The sequence below is a fragment of the Panulirus ornatus genome, chromosome 11 (genome assembly GCF_036320965.1).
Source record: "Panulirus ornatus isolate Po-2019 chromosome 11, ASM3632096v1, whole genome shotgun sequence".
NCBI lineage: Eukaryota > Metazoa > Arthropoda > Malacostraca > Decapoda > Palinuridae > Panulirus > Panulirus ornatus.
The window spans coordinates 22,082,160-22,105,272 of NC_092234.1; the positions used below are offsets into that span (position 1 = coordinate 22,082,160).

A 23,113-nucleotide genomic window follows, 5' to 3' on the forward strand; every position below is an offset into this window, starting at 1 on the left:
CCAAGTGAGGATTGGAGCTGTACCTACCCCCGCCAGGGCTGCCAAAGCCGTCCCGAGAACAATGGCCGTTGTGACACATGTCAGAAGCCCAGTACGCTTGGACACATCTCTCAGGTATGCCCACGTACCCACGGGGGAAGAGTGAAAAGGCACGACGACATCTGTGCCTATTTGGCTGGCCGGTTGAGGCAAATGAGCTATGAAGTTATGTGCGAGCCTCGTATCCCTACTGCAGGGTCCTCCAGGACATAGTGGCTTCAAAGAGATAGAGGCGAGTATCATTGATACATATGTCTCTAGGGCTCGCTTCGCGCTCTCGGCTGCACACCAAAATAAGTGCAGCTGTTACGGTGCCCTGGAAGTCTTTCAGGGTGTTCGGGATCTCACTAGCAAAGACACCGTGCATGTGACGTCCGCCAGTGTGAACTGACGTGGTGGATGGTGTCAGGATAGTACAAGGGCTCTCAGAGGATGAGAGCTTTCCTACCGGGACCTGGAGGTGTGCTGCGTGAAGGCCCTAACCTGAACCCACTCCCTTTACAAAATGTGGTTCAAGAACACAGGTTAAGATCGGCCAGCCTGCCTCTAACATCTGGTGTCGGCCCTCGGGCTGGCATGGGTGGTGCTTCCTTTGTGCGCTTGCGGAGGGCGGGGTTTGGTCGTACTCACAAGGCTACCATAACGGGTACCAGTCCCCGAGGGCGTCTGTCAGGCCTCACTGGAAGTTGAGCGGTGCTTGGGTGTGTGTGTGTGTGTGTGTGTGTGTGTGTGTGTGTGTGTGTATGTGTGCAAGGTAGGTAAGGTATTGATTGAACCAGTTTTCGTAACTGCCAACGTCTCTACTCATTTCAACCTTTGCTATCAGCAGTCTGATCTACTGTATTCCCCTTAGTGTGTCCGTACAGTACATTTGCCTTCCAGTTAACAAATTCTTTCACTCTCCCAAGTGTGTCTACCTCCCTGTTATTATCTTACACAGTTGTTAGCGTTTCCTGCACCACCCAGTAAAATTGGGAATCAATGAAGCAATCATCCAGAGTAGGACCTGCTACCAACCCCAGGACAGCCAGCGTAGGACCTGCTACCAACCCCAGGTCAGCCAGCGTAGGACCTGCTACCAACCCCAGGTCATCCAGCGTAGGACCTGCTACCAACCCCAGGTCATCCAGCGTAGGACCTGCTACCAACCCCAGGTCACCCAGCGTAGGACCTGCTACCAACCCCAGGTCATCCAGCGTAGGACCTGCTACCAACCCCAGGTCAGCCAGCGTAGGACCTGCTACCAACCCCAGGTCAGCCAGCGTAGGACCTGCTACCAACCCCAGGTCAGCCAGGTAGGACCTGCTACCAACCCCCAGGTCACCCAGCGTAGGACCTGCTACCAACCCCAGGTCAGCCAGCGTAGGACCTGCTACCAACCCCAGGTCAGCCAGCGTAGGACCTGCTACCAACCCAGGTCAGCCAGCGTAGGACCTGCTACCAACCCCAGGTCATCCAGCGTAAGGACCTGCTACCAACCCCAGGTCAGCCAGCGTAGGACCTGCTACCAACCCCAGGTCAGCCAGCGTAGGACCTGCTACCAACCCCAGGTCAGCCAGCGTAGGACCTGCTACCAACCCCAGGTCATCCAGCGTAGGACCTGCTACCAACCCCAGGTCAACCAGCGTAGGACCTGCTACCAACCCCAGGTCAGCCAGCGTAGGACCTGCTACCAACCCCAGGTCAGCCAGCGTAGGACCTGCTACCAACCCCAGGTCAGCCAGCGTAGGACCTGCTACCAACTCCCAGGTCAGCCAGCGTAGGACCTGCTACCAACCCCAGGTCAACCAACGTAGGACCTGCTACCAACCCCAGATCAACCAGCGTAGGACCTGCTACCAACCCCAGGTCAACCAGCGTAGGACCTGCTACCAACCCCAGGTCAGCCAGGGTAGGACCTGCTACCAACCCCAGGAAAACCAGCGTAGGACCTGCTACCAATCCCAGGTCAGCCAGCGTAGGACCTGCTACCAACCCCAGGTCAGCCAGCGTAGGACCTGCTACCAACCCCAGGTCAGCCAGCGTAGGACCTGCTACCAACCCCAGGTCAGCCAGCGTAGGACCTGCTACCAACCCCAGGTCAGCCAGCGTAGGACCTGCTACCAACCCCAAGTAAGCCAGCGTAGGACCTGCTACCAACCCCAGGTCAACCAGCGTAGGACCTGCTACCAACCCCAGGTCAGCCAGCGTAGGACCTGCTACCAACCCCAGGTCAGCCAGCGTAGGACCTGCTACCAACCCCAGGTCAACCAGCGTAGGACCTGCTACCAACCCCAGGTCATCCAGCGTAGGACCTGCTACCAACCCCAGGTCAGCCAGCGTAGGACCTGCTACCAACCCCAGGTCAGCCAGCGTAGGACCTGCTACCAACCCCAGGTCAGCCAGCGTAGGACCTGCTACCAACCCCAGGTCAGCCAGCGTAGGACCTGCTACCAACCCCAGGTCAGCCAGCGTAGGACCTGCTACCAACCCCAGGTCAGCCAGCGTAGGACCTGCTACCAACCCCAGGTCAACCAACGTAGGACCTGCTACCAACCCCAGGTCAACCAGCGTAGGACCTGCTACCAATCCCAGGTCAGCCAGCGTAGGACCTGCTACCAACCCCAGGTCAGCCAGCGTTGGACCTGCTACCAACCCCAGGTCATCCAGCGTAGGACCTGCTACCAACCCCAGGTCAACCAGCGTAGGACCTGCTGCCAACCCCAGGTCAGCCAGCGTAGGACCTGCTACCAACCCCAGGTCAACCAGCGTAGGACCTGCTACCAACCCCAGGTCAGCCAGCGTAGGACCTGCTACCAACCCCAGGTCAGCCAGCGTAGGACCTGCTACCAACCCCAGGTCATCCAGCGTAGGACCTGCTACCAACCCCAGGTCAACCAGCGTAGGACCTGCTACCAACCCCAGGTCAGCTAGCGTAGGACCTGCTACCAACCCCAGGTCAGCCAGGGTAGGAGCTGCTGCCTGTATGTCTGCATCAGGATACACACAGCAACTTGACGCTCCAAAGTAATACATTTACCTGGGTTGAAGTGGAAAACACCATTCCTACGCGATTCGTTGCTCAGTTGTTCACACCAGAACACATATCCTGGAAGAAAATAATGCACGCATTATACGATATGGTTCATTAGTATCCATATTTCCAAATATATATGTATATATATATATATATATATATATATATATATATATATATATATATATATATATATATATATATATATATGAGTCTCTTTAGTGGGACAAGGAGAGGAGACTGTGTATGATGAGTGGGTTAGATTGGTGAAGATGTTAGTTTTATGTGACCAATTGTGGCTGACGTGGGAGGGAGAGATCATCTCACCAACTGTGGCTGATGTGGGAGGGAGAGATCATCTCACCAACTGTGGCTGATGTGGGAGGGAGAGATCATCTCACCAACTGTGGCTGACGTGGGAGGGAGAGATCATCTCACCAACTGTGGCTGACGTGGGAGGGAGAGATCATCTCACCAACTGTGGCTGATGTGGGAGGGAGAGATCATCTCACCAACTGTGGCTGATGTGGGAGGGAGAGATCATCTCACCAACTGTGGCTGATTTGGGAGGGAGAGATCATCTCACCAACTGTGGCTGATGTGGGAGGGAGAGATCATCTCACCAACTGTGGCTGACGTGGGAGGGAGAGATCATCTCACCAACTGTGGCTGACGTGGGAGGGAGAGATCATCTCACCAACTGTGGCTGATGTGGGAGGGAGAGATCATCTCACCAACTGTGCCAAGGAAAGTCATGGCGTCCAGACCGCTAACATTTGGGAGACTCACCTGTAACAGGGTCGACCTGTGGCGCCTCGACGATTTCATTGACGGCCTCCGTCACTACTTCACTACTGATGGGGGACTTCCAAGTGCCGTAAGGCGCTTCCTGGGGGAAGGGAGATGCCTCCTGCTCGGGGCAAAGGGCGCCCGTCTCTTGGAGGAACGCGGTGGCCACCTGCAGGGAGACAGCTCAGTGCCTATAGCCTCACGCAGACAAACAACTCCACACATGCATGGTTCACTGTACGAAAGATCATTTTGCGGCGATTGATGACAACTGCCCAGGTAAAGGGCATTTAATGTCAAATATGATATTTTGTTTACAGCTTCAGTCACAGTCTTATGCTTTCGTCATGTCTGATTGACTTTGTTAATCTAAAATAATCTTAACTGTTTACTACAGTGTGGAAAAAATATCTGTTGTTTCGCACACCTTGGAGACAAGAGTTCGTGTGTGGTATAAGGATACAACATGTGGTGCATTGTGTGACTCGTGTTTGTCTGAAAGTGTGGTTTCCGATGGGTGTATGTTAGAGGAGTTGAAGGGTGAGTTGGGTGGTTGATTGTGTAAGTGATTTATGAGCGTTATATTTCTTGGGGGTAGAGGGGATGTGAGGGTAAGTGTAACCTCCCGGCCACTGTGCAACATCACCATGTCTGCCTGACCTCTGACCAGTGCTGATCAAGAAGGAAATACCACGGAAGTTATTGATATGAACAGAACACACCTCTCAGGAACCGATGGAATCCTGGGGTGGTCGGCCATTTCAGGTAAGACGTCCCAAAATTTTGTCACTATGAGAACTCCGATGCACTTACAACAGAGGTATAATCTTACTGAAGTACTTGGCGGCAGGCCAAAGTAATTCATGGTTCTGACACAGGTGGCAACTCATGAGATAAATAAAGGAGAGGCCCAGAGCCTAAAGTATGCACAGGTTATCACAAGCACACCAAGCAAAGCAGGAAGAAAAATATGGCAACTTGCTCAAAGGGAAATATCATAAACACAATCCAAGTTGGAACACATAAGGCGTTTGCTTACCTAATCTGTTACGTGCATACAGAGACGCGCATGTAATAAAAAGTCATGACAGTATTCACAGCTATACATTAAATAACACGAATAAGCTTGTGGTTGTCCTCAAGTGACTCACAATAAAGCAGTGATTATTCTGTGGCCGATGACAATTCAAGGTTGGCCGCCTTGATAACTGCTTCTTTGCCTACACCTCGAAGCTTTGGACCTTTCTACTTTCTCTTTCTTCCCTAATAACTATGACTTGGTACAATTTAACGACAGTTTTTGTACTTCCTGCAAAATTCGTAAATATTTTCCCTTGTCTCTTCCTTTACGCTTTCATCAACACCTCCATATTGAAATCAAGGCCCAGCCTTGGTGTGGACTTTTGTCCATGACTGAAACCTTCGTTGTGAAAATAAGTATAAACCATGAGCTGTTGTGAGGCTGGAAGTGTTACCTTGATTTTACTCAGGAGATATCGTCAACCACAATTCGTCTCCAAGTGTCTACCAGTCATGGAGTGTCAAGCACATTTCTCCCACGTCATGTTGGCAATGGGCGTTACAGTCGCACTGGGGACCGTACCGAGAAGCCGTCCCAGCAGGCGACCCCGGCTGATGTTGATCCTGGCCCAGGATTGAGGAGGGGCGTGGAGCCGACTGCTGACAAGCCGGGATGCAACTTTCTTATTGGAAGGTTGCCTGTGGGAACACAAATCATCCTTTCCCCTCCACACAGACGTAGTCTCACACTACCTTTTTTGCCTTTAGGATAATGACGGAATTTAGTCTAAATCAGTCTGGAGTTCATTTCCTCACAATTACACATATTCCCTCAACTCATTCAGCAGAAGTACCAACCATTTCCCTAGCTCTCGCCCTCACACTAACCAATGACTTTTCCCCCAAGACATCACAGCTCATTCTTCCCCATTACCCGTAGAAATTTGTTTCATCCATAGGCAGACACACTATCCTGAGCCCTCGAGGAGGATGGGCACTCTTCGCTAGTTTCCTTCTGTTCTAGCTCTTAGGAACTGAAGTACAAGAAGGGAGGGTTTTCAGCCCCCTGCTCCCGCTCCTCATAGACACCTTCTACGACACGCAGGGAACACGAAGGTAGAACTTTCCCCTAATATTTTATATATAGAGGGGACGGGAGCGGGGGGCCAGAAATCCTCCCTCCTTGTATTTTTTTAACTTTCTAAAATGGGAAACAGAAGAAGGAGTCACGCGGGGAGTGCTCATCCTCCTCGAAGGCTCAGATTGGGGTGCCTAAATGTGTGTGGATGTAACCAAGATGTGAAAAAAGGAGAGATAGGTAGTATGTTTGAGGAAAGGAACCTGGATGTTTTGGCTCTGAGTGAAACAAAGCTCAAGGGTAAAGGTGAAGAGTGGTTTGGGAATGTCTTGGGAGTAAAGTCAGGGGTTAGTGAGAGGACAAGAGCAAGGGAAGGAGTAGCAGTACTCCTGAAACAGGAGTTGTGGAAGTATGTGATAGAATGTAAGAAAGTAAATTCTCGATTAATATGGGTAAAACTGAAAGTTGATGGAGAGAGATGGGTGATTATTGGTGCATATGCACCTGGGCATGAGAAGAAAGATCATGAGAGGCAAGTGTTTTGGGAGCAGCTGAATGAGTGTGTTAGTGGTTTTGATGCACGAGACCGGGTTATAGTGTTGGATGATCTGAATGCAAAGGTGAGTAATGTGGCAGTTGAGGGAATAATTGGTATACATGGGGTGTTCAGTGTTGTAAATGGAAATGGTGAAGAGCTTGTAGATTTATGTGCTGAAAAAGGACTGATGATTGGGAATACCTGGTTTAAAAAGCGAGATATACATAAGTATACTTATGTAAGTAGGAGAGATGGCCAGAGAGCGTTATTGGATTACGTGTTAATTGACAGGCGCGCGAAAGAGAGACTTTTGGATGTTAATGTGCTGGGAGGTGCAACTGGAGGGATGTCTGATCATTATCTTGTGGAGGCTAAGGTGAAGATTTGTATGGGTTTTCAGAAAAGAAGAGTGAATGTTGGGGTGAAGAGGGTGGTGAGAGTAAGTGAGCTTGGGAAGGAGACTTGTGTGAAGAAGTACCAGGAGAGACTGAGTACAGAATGGAAAAAGGTGAGAACAGTGGAAGTAAGGGGAGTGGGGGAGGAATGGGATGTATTTAGGGAATCAGTGATGGATTGCGCAAAAGATGCTTGTGGTATGAGAAGAGTGGGAGGTGGGTTGATTAGAAAGTGTAGTGAGTGGTGGGATGAAGAAGTAAGATTATTAGTGAAAGAGAAGAGAGAGGCATTTGGACGATTTTTGCAGGGAAAAAATGCAATTGAATGGGAGACGTATAAAAGAAAGAGACAGGAGGTCAAGAGAAAGGTGCAAGAGGTGAAAAAAAGGGCAAATGAGAGTTGGGGTGAGAGAGTATCATTAAATTTTAGGGAGAATAAAAAGATGTTCTAGAAGGAGGTAAATAAAGTGCGTAAGACAAGGGAGCAAATGGGAACTTCAGTGAAGGGCGCAAATGGAAAGGTGATAACAAGTAGTGGTGATGTGAGAAGGAGATGGAGTGAGTATTTTGAAGGTTTGTTGAATGTGTTTGATGATAGAGTGGCAGATATAGGGTGTTTTGGTCGAGGTTGTGTGCAAAGTGCGAGGGTTAGGGAAAATGATTTGGTAAACAGAGAAGAGGTAGTAAAAGCTTTGCGGAAGATGAGAGCCGGCAAGGCAGCAGGTTTGGATGGTATTGCAGTGGAATTTATCAAAAAAGGGGGTGACTGTATTGTTGACTGGTTGGTAAGGTTATTTAATGTATGTATGACTCATGGTGAGGTGCCTGAGGATTGGCGGAATGCGTGCATAGTGCCATTGTACAAAGGCAAAGGGGATAAGAGTGAATGCTCAAATTACAGAGGTATAAGTTTGTTGAGTATTCCTGGCAAATTAATTATATGGGAGGGTATGGATTGAGAGGGTGAAGGCATGTACAGAGCATCAGATTGGGGAAGAGCAGTGTGGTTTCAGAAGTGGTAGAGGATGTGTGGATCAGGTGTTTGCTTTGAAGAATGTATGTGAGAAATACTTAGAAAAGCAAATGGATTTGTATGTAGCATTTATGGATCTGGAGAAGGCATATGATAGAGTTGATAGAGATGCTCTGTGGAAGGTATTAAGAATATATGGTGTGGGAGGCAAGTTGTTAGAAGCAGTGAAAAGTTTTTATCGAGGATGTAAGGCATGTGTACGTGTAGGAAGAGAGGAAAGTGATTGGTTCTCAGTGAATGTAGGTTTGCGGCAGGGGTGTGTGATGTCTCCATGGTTGTTTAATTTGTTTATGGATGGGGTTGTTAATGCAAGAGTTTTGGAAAGAGGGGCAAGTATGAAGTCTGTTGGGGATGAGAGGGCTTGGGAAGTGAGTCAGTTGTTGTTCGCTGATGATACAGCGCTGGTGGCTGATTGCATGTGAGAAACTACAGAAGCTGGTGACTGAGTTTGGTAAAGTGTGTGAAAGAAGAAAGTTAAGAGTAAATGTGAATAAGAGGAAGGCTATTAGGTACAGTAGGGTTGAGGGTCAAGTCAATTGGGAGGTGAGTTTGAATGGAGAAAAACTGGAGGAAGTGAAGTGTTTTAGATATCTGGGAGTGGATCTGGCAGCGGATGGAACCATGGAAGCGGAAGTGGATCATAGGGTGGGGGAGGGGGCGAAAATTCTGGGAGCCTTGAAGAATGTGTGGAAGTCGAGAACATTATCTCGGAAAGCAAAAATGGGTATGTTTGAAGGAATGGTGGTTCCAACAATGTTGTATGGTTGCGAGGCGTGGACTATGGATAGAGTTGTGCGCAGGAGGATGGATGTGCTGGAAATGAAATGTTTGAGGACAATGTGTGGTGTGAGGTGGTTTGATCGAGTAAGTAACGTAAGGGTAAGAAAGATGTGTGGAAATAAAAAGAGCGTGGTTGAGAGAGCAGAAGAGGGTGTTTTGAAATGGTTGGTCACATGGAGAGAATGAGTGAGGAAAGATTGACCAAGAGGATATATGTGTCGGAGGTGGAGGGAACGAGGAGAAGAGGGAGACCAAATTGGAGGTGGAAAGATGGAGTGAAAAAGATTTTGTGTGATCGGGGCCTGAACATGCAGGAGGGTGAAAGGAGGGCAAGGAATAGAGTGAATTGGAGCGATGTGGTATACCGGGGTTGACGTACTGTCAGTGGATTGAATCAAGGCATGTGAAGCGTCTGGGGTAAACCATGGAAAGCTGTGTAGGTATGTATATTTGCGTGTGTGGACGTATGTATATACATGTGTATGGGGGTGGGTTGGGCCATTTCTCTTTCGTCTGTTTCCTTGCGCTACCTCATATATATTTAGTTATCTATTTTATTTGCTTTGTCGCTGTCTCCTGCGTTAGCAAGGTAGCGCAAGGAAACACGAAAAAAATGGCTCAACCCACCCACATACACATGTATATACATACACGTCCACACACGCACATACACATACCTATACATCTCAACGTTTTTTTTTTTTTTTTTTTTTTTTTTTTTATACTTTGTCGCCGTCTCCCGCGCTTGCGAGGTAGCGCAAGGAAACAGACGAAAGAAATGGCCCAACCCCCCCCCCCCCATACACATGTACATACACACGTCCACACACGCAAATATACATACCTACACAGCTTTCCATGGTTTACCCCAGACGCTTCACATGCCTTGCTTCAATCCACTGACAGCACGTCAACCCCTGTATACCACATGACTCCAATTCACTCTATTTCTTGCCCTCCTTTCACCCTCCTGCATGTTCAGGCCCCGATCACACAAAATCTTTTTCACTCCATCTTTCCACCTCCAATTTGGTCTCCCTCTTCTCCTCGTTCCCTCCACCTCCGACACATATATCCTCTTGGTCAATCTCTCCTCACTCATTCTCTCCATGTGCCCAAACCATTTCAAAACACCCTCTTCTGCTCTCTCAACCACGCTCTTTTTATTTCCACACATCTCTCTTACCCTTACGTTACTTACTCGATCAAACCACCTCACACCACACATTGTCCTCAAACATCTCATTTCCAGCACATCCATCCTCCTGCGCACATCTCTATCCATAGCCCACGCCTCGCAACCATACAACATTGTTGGAACCACTATTCCCTCAAACATACCCATTTTTGCTTTCCGAGATAATGTTCTCGACTTCCACACATTTTTCAAGGCTCCCAAAATTTTCGCCCCCTCCCCCACCCTATGATCCACTTCCGCTTCCATGGTTCCATCCGCTGACAGATCCACTCCCAGATATCTAAAACACTTCACTTCCTCCAGTTTTTCTCCATTCAAACTCACCTCCCAATTGACTTGACCCTCACCCCTACTGTACCTAATAACCTTGCTCTTATTCACATTTACTCTCAACTTTCTTCTTCCACACACTTTACCAAACTCAGTCACCAGCTTCTGCAGTTTCTCACATGAATCAGCCACCAGCGCTGTATCATCAGCGAACAACAACTGACTCACTTCCCAAGCTCTCTCATCCCCAACAGACTTCATACTTGCCCCTCTTTCCAGGACTCTTGCATTTACCTCCCTTACAACCCCATCCATAAACAAATTAAACAACCATGGAGACATCACACACCCCTGCCGCAAACCTACATTCACTGAGAACCAATCACTTTCCTCTCTTCCTACACGTACACATGCCTTACATCCTCGATAAAAACTTTTCACTGCTTCTAACAACTTGCCTCCCACACCATATATTCTTAATACCTTCCACAGAGCATCTCTACATCTCAACGTATACATACATATACACACACAGACATATACAAATATACACATGTACATAATTCATACAGTCTGCCTTTATTCATTCCCATCGCCACCCCACCACACATGAAATAACAACCCCCTCCCCCTAATGTGCGCGAGGTAGCGCTAGGAAAAGACAACAAAGGCCACATTCGTTCACACTCAGTCTCTAGCTTTCATGTACTAATGCACCGAAACCACAGCTCCTTTTTCACATCCAGGCCCCACAGAACTTTCCATGGTTTACCCCCAGACGCTTCACGTGCCCTGGTTCAATCCATTGACAGCACGTCGACCCCGGTATATCACATCGTTCCAATTCACTCTATTCCTTGCACGCCTTTCACCCTCCTGCATGTTCAGGCTCCGATCACTCAAAATCTTTTTCACTCCATCTTTCCACCTCCAATTTGGTCTCCCACTTCTCCTCGTTCCCTCCACCTCTGACACATATATCCTCTTTGTCAATATTTCCTCACTCATTTTCTCCATGTGACCAAACCATTTCAAAACACCCTCTTCTGCTCTCTCAACCACACTCTTTTTATTTCCACACATCTTTCTTACCCTATTATTACTTACTCGATCAAACCACCTCACACCACATATTGTCCTTAAACATCTCATTTCCAGCACCCCCACCTTCTTCCGCACAACTCTATCCATAGCCCACGCCTCGCAACCATATAAAGTTGTTGGAACCACTATTTCTTCAAACATACCCATTTTTGCCTTCCGAGATTATGTTCACGACTTCCACACATTCTTCAAGGCTCCCAGAATTTTCGCCCCCTCCCCCACCCTATGATTCACTTCCGCTTCCAAGGTTCCATCTGCTGCCAAATCCACTCCCAGATATCTAAAACACTTCACTTCTTCCAGTTTTTCTCCATTCAAACATACCTCCCAGTTGACTTGTCCCGCAACCCTACTGTACCTAATAATCTAGCTTTTATTCACATTTACTCTCAACTTTCTTCTTTCACACACTTTACCAAACTCAGGCACTAGCTTCTGCAGTTTCTCACACGAATCAGCCACCAGCGCTGCATCATCAGCGAACAACAACTGACCCACTTCCCAAGCTCTCTCATCCACAACAGACTGTATACTTGCCCCTCTTTCTAAAACTCTTGCATTTACCTCCCTAACAACCCCATCCATAAACAATTTAAACAACCATGGAGACATCACACACCCCTGCCGCAAACCTATATTCACTGAGAACCAATCACTTTCCTCTCTTCCTACACGTACACATGCCTTACATCCTCGATAAAAACTTTTCACTGCTTCTAACAACTTGCCTCCCACACCATATATTCTTAATACCTTCCACAGAGCATCTCTATCAACTCTATCATATGCCTTCTCCAGATCCATAAATGCTACATACAAATCCATTTAAGTATTTCTCGCATACATTCTTCAAAGCAAACACCTGATCCACACATCCTCTACCACTTCTGAAACCACACTGCTCTTCCCCAATCTGATGCTCCGTACATGCCTTCACCCTCTCAATCAATACCCTCCCATATAATTTCCGAGGAATACTCAACAAACTTACACCTCTGTAATTTTGAGCACTGACTTTCATCCCCTTTGCCTTTGTACAATGGCACTGTGCAAGCATTCCGCCAATCCTCAGGCACTTCACCATGAGTCATACATACATAAAATAACCTTACCAACCAGTCAACAATACAGTTACCCCTTTTTTTAATAAGTTCCACTGCAATTCCATCCAAACCCGCTGCCTTGCCAGCTTTCATCTTCCGCAAAGCTTTTACTACCTCTTCTCTTTTTACCAAATAATTTTCCCTAACCCTTCACTTTGCACGCCATCTCGACCAAAACACCCTATATCTGCCACTCTATCATCAAACACATTCAACAAACCTTCAAAATACTCACTCCATCTCCTTCTCACGTCACCACTACTTGTTATCACCTCCCCATTAGCCCCCTTCACTGAAGTTCCCATTTGTTCCCTTGTGTTACACTGTATTTACCTCCTTCCAAAACATCTTTTTATTCTCCCTAAAATTTAATGATACTCTCTCACCTCAACTCTCATTTGCCATATATATATATATATATATATATATATATATATATATATATATATATATATATATATATATATATATATATACGTATGTATCTTTTTTTTCTCTTTTATACTTGATCACCGTCCCATGGGTCTTCGAAATAGCGCCAGGAAAAGACGTAGAAAGGCCACATCCGAAACCACAGCTTTCTATCCATAAAGCAGGCACCATAGAACTTTCCGTGGTTTACCCAGAGCCTGGCAGCAAGTCGCCCCCAAAATACCACATCGCTCCGGATCACTCTATCCCTTGCATGCCTCACACCCTCCTGCATATTCAGGTCCGAACCTTCAAAATTATCTTTCTTTCCATCCTTTTACCCCCTCTCTGGTTTCTCCATCTTTTTTGTCCCCTCCACCTCTGACAGCTATCTTCTCCTACTCCTCATCTTCTCACTCATCCTCCACATAGGTCCAAACCACTGCAGCACGTCCTTTTCAGCTCACGCTCACACCTCTACCTTAACCTATCATTGCTTACTCGATCTACTCTCCTCACATTACACATTTTCCTCAAACAATTCATTTCCACACATCCTCTCAATGTTTTTATCTAAGCCACCTATGACTGACAGACAGACAGAAATATATATTGGTAGAATAACAGAGAGAAAAGACAGGTATTATATATACACGTCAGTCTGAACCAGGTAACCACAAGTCGACTAACACCTGAGGGGGACGTGAAAAGCTGGGTAGGATGCAAGCTGAACGTGGGCGGATCCCAACAAGAAACGACCTGGGAGGCGGTGGATAATGGTATAAAGTAAATGATGAAATTATGAATGCTGGAAGTAAACAAAAGTTGAGAGTCGTACGAGAGTAAAGGAGGTTCAAGATATGGAGGCCCAAGGGTGTAGAACTCCCTCCCTGTATTGCATAGATCGGTAATTACAAGTAATTACACATAATTACCATGTATGTTTCGTGAATGTGTATATGATTGAATCTTTTTGGCCAGTGAAGTGGAAGGTGGTGGACACAATTATACCAGGTGACACAATACATGAGGATGACTGAGAAAAACGTCAACAAAAGCTTTACGTGAGCGACGACACACAGGAAGAGCCAGACGACGCCCAGGCGGTGGCTGAAGAAGTGTCCACCTCCACGACCCCACATCACGGAGGGTACTGGCCTAGCATTGGCTAGCACGGACGGCACTGGTCCAGCTTTGGTCAGCACGGACGGTACTGGTCCAGCCATGGCCGTGCAGGGGCAGGTCATTGGCTCTCGCTGACGTATGGGTATCTCACGAGAGCTCCACTGCAAGGATGGATGGTTAAACTCTATTAGTCTATAGGTCAAACCTCTACTGACATTCTCTTGTTGTTCCTTCAAAGAGGATATATATATATATATATATATATATATATATATATATATATATATATATATATATATGTGTGTGTGAAACACGTGGACTCATAGGAATATCTTGATCACGCGCAAAATCGTGATTCTTTCCAATATATATATATATATATATATATATATATATATATATATATATATATATATATATATATATATATATATATATTGGAAAGAATCACGATTTTGCGCGTGATCAAGATATTCTTGCCCCTCTTGGAAAGAGGGGCAAGTATGAAGTCTGTTGGGGATGAGAGAGCTTGGGAAGTGAGTCAGTTGTTGTTCGCTGATGATACAGCGCTGGTGGCGGATTCATGTGAGAAACTGCAGAAGCTGGTGACTGAGTTTGGTAAAGTGTGTGGAAGAAGAAAGTTAAGAGTAAATGTGAATAAGAGCAAGGTTATTAGGTACAGTAGGGTTGAGGGTCAAGTCAATTGGGAGGTGAATTTGAATGGAGAAAAACTGGAGGAAGTGAAGTGTTTTAGATATCTGGGAGTGGATCTGTCAGCGGATGGAACCATGGAAGCGGAAGTGGATCATAGGGAGGGGGAGGGGGCAAAAATTTTGGGAGCCTTGAAAAATGTGTGGAAGTCGAGAACATTATCCCGGAAAGCAAAAATGGGTATGTTTGAAGGAATAGTGGTTCCAACAATGTTGTATGGTTGCGAGGCGTGGGCTATGGATAGAGTTGTGCGCAGGAGGATGGATGTGCTGGAAATGAGATGTTTGAGGACAATGTGTGGTGTGAGGTGGTTTGATCGAGTAAGTAACGTAAGGGTAAGAGAGATGTGTGGAAATAAAAAGAGCGTGGTTGAGAGAGCAGAAGAGGGTGTTTTGAAGTGGTTTGGGCACATGGAGAGAATGAGTGAGGAAAGATTGACCAAGAGGATATATGTGTCGGAGGTGGAGGGAACGAGGAGAAGAGGGAGACCAAATTGGAGGTGGAAAGATGGAGTGAAAAGGATTTTGTGTGATCGGGGTCTGAACATGCAGGAGGGTGAAAGGAGGGCAAGGAATAGAGTGAATTGGAGCGATGTGGTATACAGGGGTTGACGTGCTGTCAGTGGATTGAATCAAGGCATGTGAAGCGTCCGGGGTAAACCATGGAAAGCTGTGTAGGTATGTATATTTGCGTGTGTTTCCTTGCGCTACCTCGCAAACGCGGGAGACAGCGACGAGGTATAAAAAAAAAAAAAAAAAAAAAAAAATATATATATATATATATATATATATATATATATATATATATATATATATATATATATATATATAAAGTTACAACTGATTGTTTGTTTATATGAATATACTCGTGTGTGTGTGTGTGTGTTGTGTGTTTGTGTGTGTGTGTGTGTGTGTGGAGATTATAAGGTTATACAAAAACAAGAAGTTAAACTAGAAAGTTCGTCCTAAATGTCTCGACAAAAATTCACTCCCACAGAAGCGGTGCGGAGGGCAACAGACAACACTGCCCGTGATGACTTGCCCGTGTCCGAGGCAGACCACGTAAGACTCGTTCCATTATGGTGGAATGTGGAACACTCGCGTCTGATGGAATACCGAGAGAGCAGTGTACTGGCGATGACATCATCACTGAGCGCAGGCATGGCTTGCCTTTACACGGAGGCTCTAGAAGAGGACACACGTAGCAGGATGTAATGACGAACTTACGATATCCAGGGCGTGGAACACGGCTCGCTGAGGATACGACCAACCTACAAGGTAAACGTAGACGACCGAACGAGGCTAATGGGGGAGCCTCAGATCCTAGACATATTAACCTGGAGGGATGAACTGAGCCTAAGGTTTTCAGCGTATAGTAAGACAACCAACAACGACGATTTTATTCATCTAATTTCACTCCAGAGCGAGTAGACAAAGTCTGGCTGGTGTCATCATAAGGCTCTTTCTCAGGGCTTTAAGGATATGCAGCACTTGGAGCTCCAGAGACGAATTGTGTGAAAGAAGCGTTTCTGAAACTGTATTGCCAAACAGCTTCCCTCATCAAACCTTCAAAGCAAAGCCAGGAGAAAAAGGGAAAGGAAAAGAAGATTAACGAAAGGGAAAAAGATAAAATCGAAGAGAATGATATAACAAGATACAGGTTTCTATTCGAGTCTAACTCACAAGAGGCGCACTTCACAGACAGTGTCATGAAAGGGGATAGGGTGAGCACTGCTGCGTCATCATGCAAGAAAAACTGGGGTTTGCACAAGACAGAAAAGAAATGGGTATGGCAAAACCAGCAACACAACAAGTTTGGTTTATATAATCCCGTGCACTGGATACCAGCAATACTATTTCAGTAAAGCAGCGCGAGGGTTCGAAAGACAAGTGACATAGCACAAAGGAGACTTAGATAACAAAGAGCGTCGAATACTCTCGTGGTACACATGGATGAGAATGAGAATCTATCAAGGTGGGCCGGAGCAAGAGAGGAGTATGAGGAAGGTTCTGGAAGCTGTGCACATACGAGAGCAACGCTTGACAAATATTAGGTCGACGAAAAGATGGGCAGGGGTAGCAGACGACCCGAGCTAATGAGGGAACAAAAAACAAAAAGCCTCTGCTACAACCTCTTGGCTCTCCATCACCTCGTTATCTTCACTCTTGCCATTTGTATATATAACATATACAAATGTGATGCAATGAGGGCGCACTTTTATAGAACACATTATGCCCTTCATCAGCAAGGATTCGACCTGCTGCCATTTGTGTGAGGGCTGCGCACGCTACGGTTAGCAAACCCAGCTCCCACACAAATGATAGCTGTTCGAATCTTTGCTGTTGAAGGACATTGGATGTTACCTAAAAGTGAGTTCTCGTTACACTATATTCGTTTATGTGTGTATATATATATATATATATATATATATATATATATATATATATATATATATATATATATATATATATATATATATATATATATATATATTTTATTTATCTATATTCTGCTTTGTCGCTGTCTCCCGCGTTTGCGAGGTAGCGCAAGGAAACAGATGAGATAAATGGCACAACCCACCCCCATACACAATGTACACACACACACGCCGACACACGCAAATATACATACCTATACATCTCAATGTACACATATATATACACACACAGACACATACATATATACCCATGCACACAATTCACACTGCCTGCCCCTATTCATTCCCATCGCCACCTCGCCACACATGGAATACCATCCCCCTCCCCCCTCATGTGTGCGAGGTAGCACTAGGAAAAGACAACAAAGGCCCCATTCGTTCACACTCAGTCTCCAGCTGTCACGCAATAATGCCCGAAACCATAGCTCCCTTTCCACATCCAGGCCCCACACAACTTTCCATGGTTTACCCCAGATGCTTCACAGGCCCTGATTCAATCCACTGACAGCACGTCAACCCCGGTATACCACATTGATCCAATTCACTCTATTCCTTGCCCGCCTTTCACCCTCCTGCATGTTCAGGCCCCGATCACTCAAAATCTTTTTCACTCCATCTTTCCACCTCCAATTTGGTCTCCCACTTCTCCTCGTTCCCTCCACCTCCGACACATATATCCTCTTGGTCAATCTTTCCTCACTCATTCTCTCCATGTGCCCAAACCATTTCAAAACACACTCTTCTGCTCTCTCAACCACGCTCTTTTTATTTCCACACATCTCTCTTACCCTTCCATTACTTACTCGATCAAACCACCTCACACCACACATTGTACTCAAATATCTCATTTCCAGCACATCCACCCTCCTGCGCACAACTCTATCCATAGCCCACGCCTCGCAACCATACAACATTGTTGGAACCACTATTCCTTCAAACATACCCATTTTTGCTCTCCGAGATAATGTTCTCGACTTCCACACATTCTTCAAGGCTCCCAGGATTTTCGCCCCCTCCCCCACCCTATGATTCACTTCCGCTTCCATGGTTCCATCCGCTGCCAGATCCACTCCCAGATATCTAAAACACTTTACTTCTTCCAGTTTTTCTCCATTCAAACTTACCTCCCAATTGACTTGACCCTCAACCCTACTGTACCTAATAACCTTGCTCTTATTCACATTTACTCTTAACTTTCTTCTTTCACACACTTTGCCAAACTCAGTCACCAGCTTCTGCAGTTTCTCACCCGAATCAGCCACCAGCGCTGTATCATCAGCGAACAACAACTGACTCACTTCCCAAGCTCTCTCATCCACAACAGACTTCATACTTGCCCCTCTTTCCAAAAACTCTTGCATTCACCTCCCTAACAACCCCATCCATAAACAAATTAAACCTCCATGGAGACATCACACACCCCTGCCGCAAACCTACATTCACTGAGAACCAATCACTTTCCTCTCTTCCTACACGTACACATGCCTTACATCCTCGATAAAAACTTTTCACTGCTTCTAACAACTTGCCTCCCACACCATATATTCTTAATACCTTCCACAGAGCATCTCTATCAACTCTATCATATGCCTTCTCCAGATCCATAAATGCTACATACAAATCCATTTGCTTTTCTAAGTATTTCTCACATACATTCTTCAAAGCAAACACCTGATCTACACATCCTCTACCACTTCTGAAACCACACTGCTCTTCCCCAATCTGATGCTCTGTACATGCCTTCACCCTCTCAATCAATACCCTCCCATATGATTTACCAGGAATACTCAACAAACTTATACCTCTGTATATATATATATATATATATATATATATATATATATATATATATATATATATATATATATATATATATATATATATATATATTATCCCTGAGGATAGGGGAGAAAAATTACTTCCCACGTATTCCCTGCGTGTCGCAGAAGGCGACTAAAAGGGGAGGGAAGGCTGGAAATCCTCACCTCCAGTTTTTAATTTTCCAAAAGAAGGAAAAGAGAAGGGGGCCAAGTGAGGATATTCCCTCAAAGGCTCAGTCCTCTGTTCGTAACACTACCTCGCTAATGCGGGAAATGGCGAATAGTATGAAAAAGAAATATTTATTTATATATCTATTATACTTTGTCGCATGTATATACATACACATGTATATACATACACGCCCACATACGCACCTATACATTTCAACGTATACATACAGTACATATACATACATAGACATATACATATATATACACATGTACGTATTCATACCTGCTGCCCTCATTAATTCTCGTCGCCACCCCGCCACACATGAAATGACACACCCCCCCACCCCCCTGCGCGACATAGCGCTAGGAAAAAGCAACAAAGGAAACATGGGTTCACACTCACTCTCTAGCTGTCATGTGTAATGCACCGAAACCACAGCTCCCTTTCCATATCCAGGCCCCACAAAACTTTCCATTGTTTACCCTAGACGCTTCACATACCCTGGGCCAATCCATTGACAGCACGTCGACCCCGATATACCACATAGTTCCAGTTCACTCTATTCCCTGCACGCCTTTCACCCTCCTGCATGTTCAGGCCCGATTTACTCAAAATCTTTTTCGCTCCATCGTTCCACCTCCAATTTGGTCTCCCACTTCTCCTCTTTCACTCCACCTCTGACTCATATATCCTCTTAGTCAATCTTTCCTCACTCATTCTCTCCATGTGACTAAACCTTTTCAATACACCCTCTTCTGCTCTCTCAACCATATTCTTTTTATTACTACACATTTCTTTTAACCTTTCATTACTTACTCGATCAAACCACCTCATACCACATATTATCCTCAAACATCTCATTTCCAACACATCCACTCTCCTCCGCACAACCCTATCTATAGCTCATGCTCGCAACCATATAACATTGTTGGAACCACTGTTCCTTCAAACATACTCATTTTTGCTTTTCGAGATAATGTTCTCACCTTCCACACATTCTACAACGCTCCCAGACCTTCGCCCCCTCCCCTACCCTGTGATTCACTTTCGCTTCCATGGTTCCATCCGCTGCCAAATCCACTCCCAGATCTCTAAAACACTCTACTTTCTCTAGTTTTTCTCCATTCATACTTACCTCCATATTGACTAATCCCTCAACCCTACTGAACCTAATAACCTTGCTCTTATTCACATTTACTCTCAGCTTTCTTCTTTTACACACTTTACCAAACTCAGTCACCAGCTTCTGCAGTTTCTCAACCGAGTTGGCCACCAGTGCTATATCATAAGCGAATAACAACTGACTCACTTCCCAAGCTCTCTCATCCACAACAGACTGTATACTTGCCCCACTCTCCAAAACTCTTGCATTCACTCTCTAACAACCCATCCATAAACAACTTAAACAACCATGGAGACATCACGCACCCCTGCCGCAAACCGACATTCACTAAGAACCAATCACTTTCTCTCTTCCTACTCGAACACATGCCTTACATCCTCGATAAAAACTTTTCACTGCTTCTAGCAACTTACCTCCCACACCATATATTCTTAATACCTTCCATAGAGCATCTCTATCAATTCTATCATATACCTTCTCCAGATCCATAAATGCTACATACAAATCCATTAGTTTTTCTAAGTATTTCTCATACATTTTTCAAAGCAAACACCTGATCCACACATCCTCTACCACTCCTGAAACTACACTGCTCTTCCCCAGTCTACTGTTCCATACATGCCTTTACCCTCTCAATCAATACCCTCTCATATAATTTCCCAAGAATACTCAACAAACTTATAGCTCTGAATCTGAACACTCACCTTTATCACCCTTGCCTTTGTACAATGGCACTATGAATGCATTCGCCAAACCTCAGGCACCTCACCATGAGCCATACATACGTTGAATATCCTCAACAACCACTCAACAACACAGTCACCCCCTTTTTTGATAAATTCCACTGCAATGCCATCCAAACCCGCTGCCTTGCCGGCTTTCATCTTCCTCAAAGCTTTCACTACCTCTTCTCTGTTTACCAGACCATTCTCCCTGAGTCTCACTTCACACACCACCTCGACCAAAACACCCTATATCTGCCACTCTTTCATCTAACACATTCAAGAAACCTTCAAAATACTCACTCGATCTCTTTCTCACATCTCCACTACTTGTTTATTACCTCCCCATTAGCCCCTTCCATCGATATTCCCACGCACTTTATCTCCTTCCAAAACATCTTTTCATTCTCCCTAAAATTTAATGACACTCTCTGACCCCCAACTCTCATTTTCCCTCTATTTCACCTCCTGCACATTTCTCTTGATCTTCTACCTCTTTCTTTTATACATATCCCAGTCATTCACACTACTTCATAGCAAAAAATCGTCCAAACGCCTCGCCCTTCTCTTTCACTAACAATCTCATTTCTTCATCCCACCACTCACTACCCTTTCTAATATGCCCAACTTCCACCTCCCAACTTTCATATATATATATATATATATATATATATATATATCTTTCTTTCTTTCGTACTATTCGCCATTTCCCGTATTAGCGAGGTAGCGTTAAGAACAGAGGACTGGGCCTTTGAGGAAATATCCTCACCTGGCCCCCTTCTCTGTTCCTTCTTTTGTAAAATTAAAAAGAAATGAGAGGGGAGGATTTCCAGCCCCCCGCTCCCTTCCCTTTTAATCGCCTTCTACGACACGCAGGGAATACGTGGGAAGTATTCTTTCTCCCCTATCCCCAGGGATAATATATATATATATATATATATATATATATATATATATATATATATATAATTTTCTTGTGATGTTATCATTATTACCATACATAATCGCTGTTTCCCGCGACAGTGAGGTAGTACCAGAAGACAGACGAAGAGTGGCCCATCCACTCATACACGCATATATATATATATATATATATATATATATATATATATATATATATATATATATATATATATATATATATATATATATATATATGTGGGAGTGGAGGACTGGAAATCCTCCCCTCTCGATTTTAGTTTTCCTTAAGAAGGAACAGAGGAGGGGGCCAAGTGAGGATATTCCCTCAAAGGCTCAGTCCTCTGTTCTTAACGCTACCTCGCTAATGCGGGAAATGGAGAATAGTAAGAAAAAAAATATATGTATATATATATGTCTCCATGGTTGTTTAATTTGTTTATGGATGGGGTTGTTAAGGAGGTGAATGCAAGAGTTTTGGAAAGAGGGGCAAGTATGAAGTCTGTTGGGGATGAGAGAGCTTGGGAAGTGAGTCAGTTGTTGTTCGCTGATGATACAGCGCTGGTGGCTGATTCATGTGAGAAACTGCAGAAGCTGGTGACTGAGTTTGGTAAAGTGTGTGAAAGAAGAAAGTTAAGAGTAAATGTGAATAAGAGCTAGGTTATTAGGTACAGTAGGGTTGAGGGTCAAGTCAACTGGGAGGTGAGTTTGAATGGAGAAAAACTGGAGGAAGTGAAGTGTTTTAGATATCTGGGAGTGGATCTGGCAGCGGATGGAACCATGGAAGCGTAAGTGGATCATAGGGTTGGGGAGAGGGCGAAAATTCTGGGAGCCTTGAAGAATGTGTGGAAGTCGAGAACATTATCTCGGAAAGCAAAAATGGGTATGTTTGAAGGAATAGTGGTTCCAACAATGTTGTATGGTTGCGAGGCGTGGGCTATGGATAGAGTTGTGCGCAGGAGGATGGATGTGCTGGAAATGAGATGTTTGAGGACAATGTGTGGTGTGAGGTGGTTTGATCGAGTAAGTAACGTAAGGGTAAGAGAGATGTGCGGAAATAAAAAGAGCGTGGTTGAGAGAGCAGAAGAGGGTGTTTTGAAATGGTTTGGGCACATGGAGAGAATGAGTGAGGAAAGATTGACCAAGAGGATATATGTGTCGGAGGTGGAGGGAACGAAGAGAAGAGGGAGACCAAATTGGAGGTGGAAAGATGGAGTGAAAAAGATTTTGTGTGATCTGGGCCTGAACATGCAGGAGGGTGAAAGAAGGGCAAGGAATAGAGTGAATTGGAGCGATGTGGTATACCGGGGT

The 23,113-nt window shown here is 45.4% G+C and overlaps 1 protein-coding gene across 1 annotated transcript in view; it reads right to left on the reverse strand.

The window, feature by feature from the left end:
• Positions 1-23,113, reverse strand: part of LOC139751076 (uncharacterized) — a 103,057-nt gene that overhangs the window by 63,939 nt on the left and 16,005 nt on the right. The window contains exons 7-9 of the mRNA XM_071666181.1: positions 13,839-14,060; positions 3,845-4,013; positions 3,059-3,127 (exon numbers count right to left, since the gene is read on the reverse strand). Of these exons, the coding sequence (XP_071522282.1) occupies positions 3,059-3,127; positions 3,845-4,013; positions 13,839-14,060 (460 nt within the window). The remainder of the gene's footprint in view (positions 1-3,058; positions 3,128-3,844; positions 4,014-13,838; positions 14,061-23,113) is intronic.